Source organism: Lissotriton helveticus, chromosome 3_2 (genome assembly GCF_964261635.1).
Source record: "Lissotriton helveticus chromosome 3_2, aLisHel1.1, whole genome shotgun sequence".
Lineage (NCBI taxonomy): Eukaryota > Metazoa > Chordata > Amphibia > Caudata > Salamandridae > Lissotriton > Lissotriton helveticus.
In genome coordinates, this window is record NC_136062.1 from 244,744,828 (window position 1) to 244,758,648 (window position 13,821).

The window sequence follows — 13,821 nt, forward strand, 5'->3', positions numbered from 1 at the left end:
CCCGTCAACAAGAGGATAACCTTCAAGCTCCTTATCAACGCATGAAAAGCCCTCAACAACGCCGGCCCAGCGTACCTCAACAGACGATTGAGCTTCTACACCCCTATCCACAAGCTCCGCTGGTCTCGCCACCGTCCCCCGCATCTGAAGAACGACTGCCGGCGGCAGATCCTTCTCCCACCTTGCCGCCAAGACCTGGAACACCCTCCCCACCAACTTACGGCAGTCCCAGGACCTATTGGCCTTCAGAAGACTCCTCAAGACCTGGATCTTCGATCAGGAGCAGCACCCCCCACCCCCCTCCTTCCTCCCCTCCCACCCCCCCAGCGACTTGAGACCTTCAAGGGTATGTAGCCCGCTTAACAAATGTCTTGATTGATTGATTGATTGATTGATTGATTGACCTATAAGGGTCAATAAGAAAAGTGAGCAATGATGGCAGGGCTTACACATGCAAGTCTTCAATTCACTATTTTTTGCTGTAAAATACACCAACATTTGTTTAAGCAAGATCAAAAATATCAGAAGGAAGTAGTAGGTCATGTATCGACACTTGGAAACAATCATTGACAAAGCCACTTAGTCTCGCTTTTGAGAGTTATTGGCTTTGGCAATGTTTTGTAGCCACGCTGTAGAGCAGCATGGCTAAAAGTAATAAATAAAAATCAAAAAGTGCTATCGCTAATGCGTTTTCTTTTTAAAGCGCATCAGCACTGGCTGTGTGATAGCATTTTTTTAATTTTATCGCTGTGGGCTCCCTAGGCAACACGGGGAGAAGGAGGGTTGGTGGGGGAAGGAAGACAGGAGATGCCCACAGACAATGGAAGGTGGGTGGGAGGTGCTGGTGACAAGCCTACGGACAACAGAGGATGGGCTTGAGGGGCTTAGGCAAGTCCATGGACAACAGAGGGTACGTTCAAGTGAGTAGGGACAAGTTCATGGACAACAGGGGGTGGGCTGGAGAGGTGAGGGCAATCCCATGGACAACAGAAGGTTGGGTGGGCTAGGGAGCTCACTTCAAGAACGAAGGGAGGATGGGCAAGTATGCTAGGGAGACAGCTAAAAAACACGTGCACTCTCTCAGAGTGGTTAAAAAAGAAAAGAGGCACCCAAAATAGAGAGCAGTGGAATGGCAAAGAAATGCCACCATGCTCCAGGGGACAGACAAACACACAAATAAGAAGGTAGCCTGCAGAATGTAACAAATAATAAACAAGCAAATGAGAGTTACCATAAAGGCCAACCATAGTAAGCAATGGGCGACTTCTAAGTCCCCCTTCAAATTAACTAAATTCTAAAGACAACACATGGCGAGAACTACACATGGCAGACTGCATGCCTACCTAGGATGTTACAAAGCCTACAGCATGATGCCAAGGCAACAAGGATTGGTGCATGGTATGTAAAGTGGGAACTACTGGCATGAAGCAAGATACTTGTCTTGGTATCGGAGACGCAAGGTTCTGAGTCAGACGTAAGGGGAGCTTCACATACATGCCATTGCAGCAGTCTAAACAGAAGAAAGGAAGGATTGAAATAGCACTTCAAGGTCTGACACAGGCCATTGGGACCACAAATTCACACATGCCCTCAGAGGTTTGCCTCCCTCATTTAAAATTGCCTCTCATACTAGAGACCTCTTCTTTATGTGACACTCCGGAATCTTGCTTTTCTTAGGCTACCATGATGCGTGCCTCGGGTACCTTTGCCGTTGATCCTGGTTTCCTGATTTATAATCATTCCATACTTTACTGCTGTGTGAGTGCATTGACTCAGCCCCGGACGTTTTACAATTAGAGGCTCTAGATTTAGTCTGTAACAGGGAGGGGTACAGCATGCACACCATCATAGTGACAGGGGACTACCATTCTTTTCAAGGATTTAATGCATCAAATGCAGTGATAGAGCAGCTCCAATTTTAGGGCAGAGTGAATGGTGCCAAGTTCAAGGGGGCACCGTTTGAATAACAGGCTTTAGTTTAGAGCGGCCTGAGGAAATCTGTGTGTGTGCTGCGTTTTTTCAGGGGATAACAACAACAGCATGCTATGGTGATTAATGTATTTGATGGAGAGATCTGTGATTTGTTTAAGAGATAGTTCTGACTCATGCAAAAGTAGCATACAGAGTTAATGTTCCTGCTATACAGCACGAGTGTGGCATATATATCACAGATCTGTATTTTCTGTAAGTAGCTCAGTGGGTTACTGCTTTTGTGAGAAATCTTTCTGTTACTTGTGCTTCATAAGATACCATATTTCTAATATAGCACAGTGAACTATGAATTGGCATCAAAATGCTGCATGCTAACTACAAGGCACAAGTTTAGAACCCGTTTGCTTATTTCTTAATCTTTCGTAATTCTATGGTTGCTAAAAAAAGGATTCCTTTGGGTAGTAATACATTTTCATTAGTATAGACAACCCCAACCACTGTGTTATGTTTCATATCCTAAGGTCATGGGGCAGATTTAATAATACTATGTGCCGGATTTTATCACAAAAGTGACACAAACCGGCCACAAAGTGTTTTGGGGATTTACTTCAAGAGAAAATCTCAAATTGAGTTGGAAAATAGCGTTAAAGTAACATGCAGTAGCACTATTCTCTACTTTGTCCTTTATGTCAAGGGGGCGTACTGTTTCAGGTACATGGATGATCGCATGCAAACATCCATGTATTTTTATGTTAAACCCTATCTACTATCTTTGGTAGAAAGAGATTTACTTCAAAAAATGACTCCTCCTCGAAGCACATATACAAAGTGGTAAAATGTTTAACCTTGTCAAAGCACAGAATTATGTACTGGAATCGTACCATTCAAGTACCAAACAAATGCTTGATATCATGTACACACCATTTTACTATGGCGTGTTGGCGCAAGGCAGCCTAAGGTAAGCTAGTGCTAGGGGAAAGAGCCACAGCACCATGTCTCAGTAGAGATGGCACTGTTGTGCTAGCTCCTTTTCACACAACACCGCACAGCAACTTTGGTTAATGCGCTGCGTCGCATGAAAACTTAAATCTGCACCTTTGTTTCTCCAGATGAATCACTCTTTACATTTAAAGCCTACCAGTATGGGTCACAGACATGAGGTGGCAAGTGATTGAGAAACCGTCATTGCGTATCAGAGGAGGTGACATCAGAAGCCTGTTGAATAAGGCTGAATGCAAATGGATGACTCTTTGTGATTCTGTCAATCACGGCCTGAACACCATCGATGAGTGGAATAGTACTGTGACCACAAAAGCCCTGACACCTTCTGACCTACTGTGAACAACAAATTGACTGAGCTGTTCCTAAAGAAAAGGAGAAGGAAACGGGAACGGTCACTAAGGTAGAAGGATAGTGCTCAATGGAGGACCACCCTTGGATATCTGACCTACTACCATGTAGTCTCTGAACCATTGGCTGTACCCCCTTACCATGTGCCCTGTTTTCCATCTCCCATTAGCGCAATCCCCACTGGTTTTCATAGCTCACAAGTACACAGCATCATGTAAAACACTAGGCATCCGTTACATATGGCCTTAAATCCCGCAATGATCTGTTTAGTAAACTGTGTTGATAAATTGTATTTGTGACCTCTATATCTCTCTGAAGCTGGTTGTGCATTCCTTCATGTATGTTTTTATCACTGGGCTACATACTTGTAACAACCAGTAGACTTTATCCAATTGCAACTTATATGCTTTTAACCATTCCCAGTGTATGCAGGTAACTCGAAAGTTGTTTTAATTGTGGTCTGCCTAACTTAGAGTTTTGAACTTTATAATCATTCATGTCCCTCGTGACTCTGTTTGCCCCTTAGAACATTGATAAAGTTGTCTTGTTAAATGATGCCTTCCCCTTTAATTTTCCCCTTCAGTACCGGGCCCCGCCCACCACCATACGTCACGCTAGACGTTCCTCCAAGCGCGTCACTTAGTTTAAGACACACTTCCTCTGGCACTCGGTTGAACCCGTCCCAAGCACCAACGCCGCAGCTAATACTTGGCCTCCGGATCTAGTCCTAAGCTGTTACCACGATTCATTCAGGTATGCGCTTTCCTCTACGAGCCTCTGGCCCCCACTTCGGCCTTGGCTGCACCACCGTTTATGTCCAACCCGAGGTAATTATCCACCTCTTTCCACCCCGCTAGGTACTGCTCTCACGGAACTTCCTTCTCCCCTGGACCCCCGGAGACTTCCACTGACGGTTCTCCAGGCCCCCACCAACATAAGTTAGTATTTCGCCGTGCCGCCCCCCCCCCCCACCGCGATCACTCTGTTGACAATCACACGACCCCCTTACATTTTGACCCTCATTCTTTCAGCATCCAGGAAGACGGTGCCACTTCCTAAACCCGCTCAGGCACCCACCGCTAATGCGCTGCCTCCAGGTATGCTCGCCCCTTACTTCACTGAGTAATCACGGCCTCCTCTCACAACTGACCGATCCGCGTACCACCACAGATTAGGCGCTATTAGCTCCTCAGTCCCGGCACTTGACGCCCTCTGCTTGGATATTGCCTGCTTATGTTGCCCCGCACACTTTAGTCCTCACACGCACATCGACATGTCCAAGTAACCATCTGGCTGTCTTTGCCGCATATTCACCGCTATCGTCGGCACCATTGTTCATACCGCTCCTTCCTAGATTCACTGGGCGCCCTCTACCCGCGTGTGCATTGCCCGTTGCTGTCGCCCCGCGCGCACTACAGTCCTCACACCCACAGTGACATGTCGTATTGGCCTCCTGGCTGTCCTTGTCGTAATTCCCACCGCAACCGCTGGCCGACTTGGTCATACCACTCCATTGTAGAATTGCCGAGAGCCCCCCACCCTCCTCAGGCACTGTAGATTGGTCTTTAACCTACGTGCCTTTCAGACGATATCTCACCGCCACCGCAGCCCAAATTCAACCTTCCTCCACTCCATGACCTGGGCTCCCCTACGCACGGCATGCCCACCCCAATACCCGGAATCGCTCCCCCGCCTACCACGTTGCTTCCTACCCCGGCACCTGCGCCTGCTCTCTCGCTCCCCCTGCCCTCCCCTGAACTATCCTTTTCAACCCGCAGCACTTCACGAACTGGACAACCCCGTCCTGAAGACGATCCCAATTGAAGAGGATCGAAACGCCGTTGACTTTATAGCGCAATATAAGGCGCACCATCTACAATGGCTCACTAGAAATTACAAATTTACGAATACAGTCAATACAAATTGACATTTTTTAGCCTACCACTGTATATTATTCGCACAATTGTACACCTTGCGCCGTTCATGCTGTTCACTTAATCACTTGCGTCGCCACCTCTATTCACTTGTATATATAGATTTGTTTTTCACCAAGTGCCTTTGGATTGTTACAGGATTTCTTTCATACAGTGCTGCTTCAACTGTATACCCTGATGAACTATTGCTTGAAATATATGGTGAATAACACCCCTAACCTAATTCAATGTGAGTCTCCTTTTATTCTTGCTACTGTAATGCCTTTGGCATACATACATAATTGTCTCTGAATTATTACCAGCTGGGATATTGTTTTTCTTCTTTACCAGTGTGGGTGACACGCAACTACTAGGCCTTATGACACTCCTTGTCTCGTGTAGCATTTCATATACAGATCTTTACACATTCATTCATTGGCTCTGTATAATGTGAGTGTAATGTAAAGGGCTCAGAGTATTGGTATGAGTAGTGCTATAAAAGAATTGTGAGAAAGGTGCTAAGGAGAGAGGAGGGCCATTATGGAAGGGAGAGAGTGAAGGAATCTGTGGAGGATGCCATTGGGCCTTGGTGGGTGCAGACAAATATGCGTGCGCTGAGTGCCACCAACACTAAATCTGGCCCTTTAGCATGCAGTGTTAGAGAATTATAGTCAATCAATCAATCAGGTAATTGTAAGCGCACTACTGACCCGTGAGGGTCTCAAGGCGCTGTGGGGTAGGGGGATGTGCTGCTCCGTTCAGCCGACGAGTCAGATCTTGAGGATATTTCTGAAAGTGTTCAGGGAGGGGGCGCGTCTTATGTCTGCCTGTAGCTTGTTCCAAGTCTTGGCTGCGAAGTTGGAGAATGATCTTCCACCTGCTCTGGCTCTGTGGATGCGCAGGGTTTCGCTCAATGCGAGGTTAAATGATAGCTGGTTACTTTTGGGTACGTGGAAGCTTATTCTGTGGTTGAGGTATTTGGGTCCATTGTTGTGCAGGCATTTGTAGGCGCGAGTGATGATTTTGAAGGTGAGTGAGTGAAGAATCAAGTACAATGCCGAGGTCCTTGGCGTGGTCTGAGGGGATAGGTGGCGTTCCAAGGGCGGTGGGCCACCAGGTGTTGTCCCATGCTGAAGAGGTGGTTCCCAGGACGAGGACTTCTGTCTTCTCGGAGTTGAGATTTAGGCAGCTGTTGGTCATCCAGAGATCCACTTCTCGCATTCCTCTCTGGAAGTTGAGTTTTGCGGTGGTGGGATCTTTGGTGAGGGAGAGGATGAATTGGGTGTCGTCGGCGTAGGATACGATGTTGAGGCCGTGTTGTCAGACGATGTTGCGAGGGGGGCCAGGTAGAAATTGATGAGGGTCGGGCTCAGAGATTACCTGGGGGCTCCACAGGTGATGTCCTTGGGGGCTGTGTGGAAGGGCGGTAGTCTGATCCTTTGGCTTCTTCCGGTGAGGAACGAGCAGATCCAGTCTAGGGCAGTTCCTTGTATGCCGGTGTTGTGTAGTCTGGTGATTAGTGGGCAATGAGAGACGGTGTCGAAGGCTGCAGACAGGTCGAGGAGGATGAGGGCCGCGGAGTGGCCCTGGTCCAGGAGGGTGCCGGTGTCGTCTGTGGCGGCGAGTAGGGTGGTCTTGTGCTGTGTTTGGCTCGGAAACTGGATTGAGATGGGTCGAGGATGGCGTGCTCTTCGATGAATCGTGTCAGCTCCCTATTGACTGTTTTCTCTGCCACTTTGGGTGTAAAGGGGAGAAGTGAGATGGGCTGGTAATTTTTGAGGTTTGGTTGGTCAGCTGTAGGCTTCTTGAGCAGGGGCCCGACTTTGGCGCGCTTCCAGTCATCTGGGAAGGTGCCTGTTTTGAAGGTGGCGTTGATGGCGTTTTGCTGTTGAGGCGGGTCTGTGGTAGATGTGCGGGGGCAGGGGTCTGTGGGAGCCCCTGAGTGGATGCCTTTCACGGCTGCGGCAGTGTTCATGGTTGTGATTGGTGTCCAGTTGGAGATGGTGGGCTGGCTGGTGTCTTGGGGAGGCGAGGGACTGGTTGAGGTGTCTTGTGGGTGGCCGGTGAAGTTGTCGTAGAGTATTCTGATCTTGTGGAAGTAGGTTCCGAGCTTTTCGCAGAGGTCCTGGGACGCGGTGATGTGGCTTTGCTGCGTTGGTTGGTGAATTCATGGACGACGTTGAAGAGTTCCTTGGAGTTGGTGAGGATTTTGTTGTGGATCAAGTTCCTTTTGGTTGTTCCGATTTGGTTGAGGTAGTCCGTCATGGCATCCTAATAGGTGGAGTAGCGATCAGTTGTATTGGTATTCCTCCAGTTCGTTTCCAGGCGTCTGCAGGTGCGCCTGGCTTCTTGGAGGTCAGTGGTGAACCAGGTGGCTTTTCGGGGGCGTTGTTTGCTGGGGCTGCGTAGCGGGCGAGCTCGTCTGCGCAGTTGGAGATCCACATGTGGAGTTCTCTGGCTGCGGTGTTAGCGTTGGATGCCCGGGTGTGGTTGTCTCGGGAGAGGGTGGAGTGCAGTCGCTCGTCAGTCACCTTGCTCCAGTTCCTTCGAGGCGGGCGTGGGGCTGGTTTAGGCGCTCTGGGTTTATCGACGGTGAAGTGGAAGCAGTGATGGTCGATCCAAGGTGGCTTTGTTGTGTGGCTGAAGTGTATGCTGTTTGCTGTGGAGAAATGGGGTTGAGGGTGTGCCCTGCCCTGTGTATCGATGTGTTGATGAGTTGGGTGAGTCCGATGCTGGCGAGGTTGTCACGAAGGATGGTGGATTTGGGGTCGCTGGGGTTGTCGAGGTGGAAGTTGAGGTCTCCAATGAGTATGTAGTTCACTGATGTGATGGTGTGGGGTGCGATGAAGTCGGTGATGGCGGTGGCGAAGGGCGTCCAGGGGCCGGGTGGTCTGTAGATGAGTGTCCCGAGGAGTGTGGTCTTAGGGCTGGTCTTGATCTGGAAATGCAGGTGTTCGGCCGATGGGAAGGTTTCGCTGGAGGTGGTGAGGTGGAGGGTGCTTTTGTGGACAATGGCGAGGCCTCCTCCCGGGTGGTTGGGGCGGTCCATCCTCTGGATATTGTAGCCGTCCGGAATGGCGGTGTTGATGTCAGGGGCGGAGGCGACGTAGGTTCAGGTCTCTGTGAAGAAGGTGACATCGGGCGAGAGGGCGTAGAGTAGGTTCCAGATTTCCATGGCATATTTGTGTACGGAGTGCACGTTGAGGAGGATGCAGCTGAGGGTGTTGTCGGTGCTGGTGGTGTTGAGGGTCGGGTGGTGGCGAAGGTGCGGCAGCAGAAGCAGGAGAACTGGCCGTGGGTCGTGTTCGGTGAGGCCTGCTGGCATTCTATGTGTCTTCAGGGGTTGAGTGCGAGGAGGATGTTGGTGTTGTAGCGATGGATAGTTGGAGATCCAGGGTTCCTGGCGCTGGTTGCGGTCAGGCTTGCCTTAGGGGCGCCTTCAGCGCGCCAATGGCGCAACTGCGCAGAGGCGTCCATTTGTAGGGGAAGTGGGTGGGACGAGCAGCTGGGAGGCGATGGCAGTCGGGGGCTGAGAAAACATGGGGGGGGGGCGGGGTGAGTGCCAAAGGCCAACGGAGCACAAAGGGGAAGAATGAAAACGTGGTACACAAACAGGAATGGGATATGCAAGGGCACAATGCAGGAGAGCAGAACAGCAGAAAGTGAGTCACAGAGAAAAAAACACTACGGTACAGCAGATACCTACAGAAGGAATGAAAAAGACAATAATGGCAGAGAGAGGCCAAAAATGGCAATACCAGCTAGGGCGGAACGTAGCAGCGGGCACAAGCGAGTCTTGAACCCTGCCTGGTGGGGTCAGAGGCAGAGCACGGCACAGCGGAGCTGCTGGGGAGGAGCAGACCTCAGACCGAGGGTCTGGGGTCTTGCACCTAGTGACAAGCTTCTTACCTGTGAGAGATGAATGAGCACGTACAGGCTGATTCATCTAAAGTTCTTGCGCTCACAATAAACCTGGAATCCTGAACGCAACATCCTGTACGTTGTACACAAGCGTGTGTGCTAGACCTTATAGTTTGCTGTGCACAAGTGATACAGGTCTGAGGGTTCCATTCTGGAAGCCCACAGCCTGGACCAGAGTACAAAATGGTGGAAAGGCTGCTTCCTCCACACAGCTTGTGTGTTGTTGGAATCTCCGAGATGAGGTTGGGGCACCAGACGCTATAGTGAAGAAAGAGGGAAGACAGGCTGTCCTTAGTCATGCCAAGGCCCTTCCAGATACATTGGGCTGTAAAGGAGTCTAACAGCAGGTGCAATTAGGTAGGCGACAGGGGGTGCATGGTGAGGCCTTCAGTATCTTTTGTAATGGAAAGGAGTCCTTTCAAGGGGGATTGATTCTTGTCTGTCTTCCTGATCTCTGTGAGGAGTAATCGTAAATAGCTGGATGCAGCCTGCTCTCATCTCTGTGTACTTCTGTGGTGGGCACTTCACCTGGAGACTATTCTGCTGGATGGATCATTCTTGCAGACTGAGGCCAGGCCTGGAAGGTGCTCTGGTCAGGACACATGAAAGCGGAACTGACCCACACCGTTTACATGGAAGAATACATGGAATACGTATCTTCTGTCTGCGAAAACTGTTTAAAAATGTAACCTCAACTGTTAGCGGTTTGTTCATGTTTTCTCTTTTACTGAGGTGGGGGTACCCCACGGAGCATTCACGGACTGCGTACAGCTAAAGGTTGGTGTTGCACTGACAGCCAACTGCAGAGAGGCGGGGTAAGATCACTTGGAATCAGATCTGAAAGAGAAATGACTGGACTGTCCTAGGTGCAAAGATATCCTACTGTGAGCGAGGGAAGGAAGTGCCAATCCTGTAGAAGGAGCGGATCGTGGAAGAGACTGCTGCAATTGAACCTGGCGTAGGGTTCGTCTGACAGACTCACTATGCAAGTGCAGTGAAGGACTCACAGGACTGCAGGATTGTGCTGTGCGACCTTTGTCATTTATTCTCATTGTAGCTGAAAGGCACTGGAGAGGTGTACAAGGGTGGCAGGTCCGAATTAAGCAGGGATAAGCAACTGCTGGTGGACCAGTGTGCCCCAAAAGTGGCAGATGTGACCGTGACACTGCTAAGTGTTTTGTTGGGTTGGAGCCAATCCCGGAGATTAGGAGACCTGAGAGGTGCCCTCAGAGTCCTTTGTGAGAATTTAAGTTATTGACTCGAGGCACTGTGTTCAGAAGATACTGCCTGGCTTCCGCCGCACTGAAGAATCGTAATCTACAAGCATGGGGGCCATCACTTTCAAGAAGAAGTGCCAAGTACTCCACGTAGTATCACAGTGAACCGCGCCATAAGTCAAATACCCACCACACTACAGAAGTGAGCCTATTTCCTGCCACCCAGAAGAGAGCACCCGACAAATGCCTCCATTCCTGCTGCGAACCATAAAGCGATGCGCTACATGAAGCGATGCGCTACATGGCCAGCTCCCTCGTAGCCACGGAGAAGACGGCTGCTTACTACCCGGAGGATTCCTTCTGCTTGTGAGATCCAGTTGCCACAGGAGGGCCGAACGTGCCCCAACGCAACTGCTATTAACTTGGTGAGTGACTAAACAGGCCTCTGCCCAAAAGACTGAGTGCTAATCCAAACCGGGGGCAGAGGAAGGCAGGGGCATCATGAGCTGCACACATAGACCTACCTATAACTCTGAATAGGGAGGTGGAACCCAGTGAATGGGAATGGGGATGCGGATGGGGTAGACTACTAGAGACAGGTAGAGGCCTAGATGGTACAGGCCTGTGAAAGCACATGGACTCGCTCCCATGAACCAGGTATTCGTGCATTACCGAGTAAGCAGTAGAATTATATGTCTTCTATGTAATAAAGTAATTGACTTTTCTACAAAGAGAAACACTGGCTTGGAAACTGATCTTATTATGCTTGTTTGAGTGGTATTGATTCTTGAGCCTGAATAACCCCTACTCTGACCACCCGGAATCGTCTGTGACTGCTTGCCTCGCTACTACTGAGAGTCAATACATAAAGGGTTGTACTTGGCTCAGTTTGCTGAGCCACAGTAGGCAGGCCTGTGTAAGAACTGACAAAACGCCTCAAATCCCACGTTTGTGGCCCAGTAGACTCTCCCTGCCCCGTGGCTTACTGAAAGGAGTGCGAGCGTGCAAGCTACAAAACGACAACAATATTCCTAACAATTCCTACTGTACCTTCTATAGTATGTGGGGATGGTGCTAGTGAGAATGATCAGTTACCCAGAATATCGTGGGCGAGGAGAGATCGGACCACCAAGTTTCAGAGTATCCTGTACCAAAAAAAATTGATAACTTTGTCCTTAGTTATGATGTTGTGTGTTTTATTTTCCCTTCCACATCAGTAACTTGTCTTGTTTGCAATGTTTATTGTCCTCTTTTAGTATCTTGTTTGTTTTTGTGGGGGTTTAAGGAAAGGAGGGTGTGTAATGTTGCACGGTAATGCACTGTAATGTTGGTTGGTAATGTGTTGACATTCATATTTTTGATTCTATGTTCCAACTTGACCTTTATGTACTCTATCATTCCCGATGTGGCAGTTTTCCTCCTGGACTCTTACCTTAGAGGTAGTAGGTGCTGTCCAAGGTTGTAACTATCAGCGTACCTTCTCCGCGGATTAACGTATATGAGCCTGACTACAATGTTGAAATACAATACTACATAATCCCATAACGGCAGATCTTTCAGGGCTTTTTTAAAGTTAACAAAGAACAGAACATTTTTCACTGAAATACAAGCTTCTGACCGTTTGAGCCGCAGTAATATAGCATTCAAAGTTTTCAAACAGTAAAAGTACTATATAGACACGTTAACAAAGACCTGTGGATTGTTGTCCTAACTTAATAGGTTTCGTACTTCAGAATACTTAAGCGAGGCCATGTAGATAATTCATGATGAGGGGCAGCGGGAACTGCACGCGAATCAATAGAGAGAGAGAAGAGGAGGTGCAATTTTGGGAAGTGAATGCGGATCTTCGTTTCCTCACATGCAATAATAGATTATGTGCTTCACTGTGTTCTTTTATGTGTACATACACTGTTTTGATTTTAGACCTTCCTTCTAAAAAATGATATTCCAGTTCACTATTCAAATCAAAACTACAACTAGCATGTAATGTAACGTTTGCTTTTGTAATTTGTTCACTTATAATGTTCTCATGTATCAGTTCTGTTCCTATTGTGAAGCGCTCTGACACCTTCGGATAAAGTCCGCGCTATATAAAAACGCATAAATAAATAAATGACAGTGCCCAGCCTTTGGAAGTATTAAGTTATCCGTTCACCTTAGCAAGGGCATAAACCAATGTCCCAGGGCGCACCGTGCACCCCACCCGCTCGCATTCAAGCAGGGTACTCTTACCTCCCGGCTCTCGATAGATCTCAGACATCCGGCCGTTTTTATTGCGCTTCCGTCTTGATAGAATGCGTGAAAACGAACGGAAGGTAGAAATCCTGGTCTCGAAGCCGTTTGACAGGTGTGGGCGGTACTAGGAGGCTGTACTTTCCAGTAAGCTGTGCGGTTACTAAAAGGACCCGCCTCCTACAAGCGACCCACCCATCAGAACAAAGAACCGCCCTCTGCCTCGGAGAATGACGGTCCTCTTGGATGAGACCGCCCACGGTACCGGAAGCGACGTCATACGCGGCTGCAGACGTTGACTTGAGGCCCAGCCGCACGTGAGCCGATAGCCTAGGCTCTCTGCGTTGAGATTTAGTATACTACGATTACGGCCCCTGGAATCACGCGACAGCGGAGGACCAAATTATGCGGCAGGGTTTGGTTAAAGTATGCGGGTGAAAAAAGGCAAATTATAATGCATTGTAGGGCACTTTTTAAATAGTATTAATTCATTATGTTGTCGATTTTAAACGTGTTAACCCTGTTTGAACATTATAGTTACACGTGCACCTCTTTAGTACGAGTTTAACACCCGGTAAACCTTTGCAAAGGCCCTTCCACTGTGCAGCAACACAGCCTTCCACCTGACATACCTCACTCAACCCCAATCTACCACACTCAATTCTTAGCCAAACTACCTCACTCCAATCTATCCCACTACAATCTACCTCACACTGCACGCTACCCCACTGTACCCCACTCCAATATACCCTACCCCAAGAAGCCCACTCCAATCTAGCTCAATCCAACCCATTCAATCTTCCCACTCTACCCTACTCCACTCGACCCCACCTTACTCTATCCCACATTACCCTAATCTACCCAACTCCACTCTATCCCAATCTACCCTACTGTGCTCCAATCTACGTACACTTCAACCTAGCCCACTCCACACCAATCCACCTCAATCCAGTCTACCTCAATCTACCCTACTCTAATCTAACCACTCCACTCCAATCTACCCAAATCTAACCCACTCCAATCTACCCCACTGTACCCAAAATACACTACTCTACCCCTCTAATCCACTTCACTCTACCCCCCATTCTACCCCACTCCATGCCAATCTACCCCACTCCACTAACCTAAGCTACCCGCCCCAATCTACCCCACTCTACCCACTCCACTCTACCCAAACCCATGTACACCACTCCACCAAACTCTAATCTACCCCATTGTACTCTACCAAATCTACCCAACACCACTTTTCCCAGTCT

At 48.8% G+C, this 13,821-nt stretch overlaps 1 protein-coding gene across 2 annotated transcripts in view; it reads right to left on the reverse strand.

Moving 5' to 3' along the window:
* The window catches only part of MPI (mannose phosphate isomerase), a 127,274-nt gene that overhangs the window by 75,250 nt on the left and 38,203 nt on the right, over nt 1-13,821 (reverse strand). Inside the window, exon 1 of one of the 2 annotated variants that reach the window (XM_078685124.1) lies at nt 12,566-12,721. The exons of the other annotated variant lie outside the window; for it this stretch is intronic. Coding sequence (XP_078541250.1) covers nt 12,566-12,593 — 28 coding nt within the window. The 5' untranslated portion in view covers nt 12,594-12,721. Of the gene's footprint in view, nt 1-12,565; nt 12,722-13,821 lie in introns of those variants that run through there. 2 annotated transcript variants of the gene reach the window in all.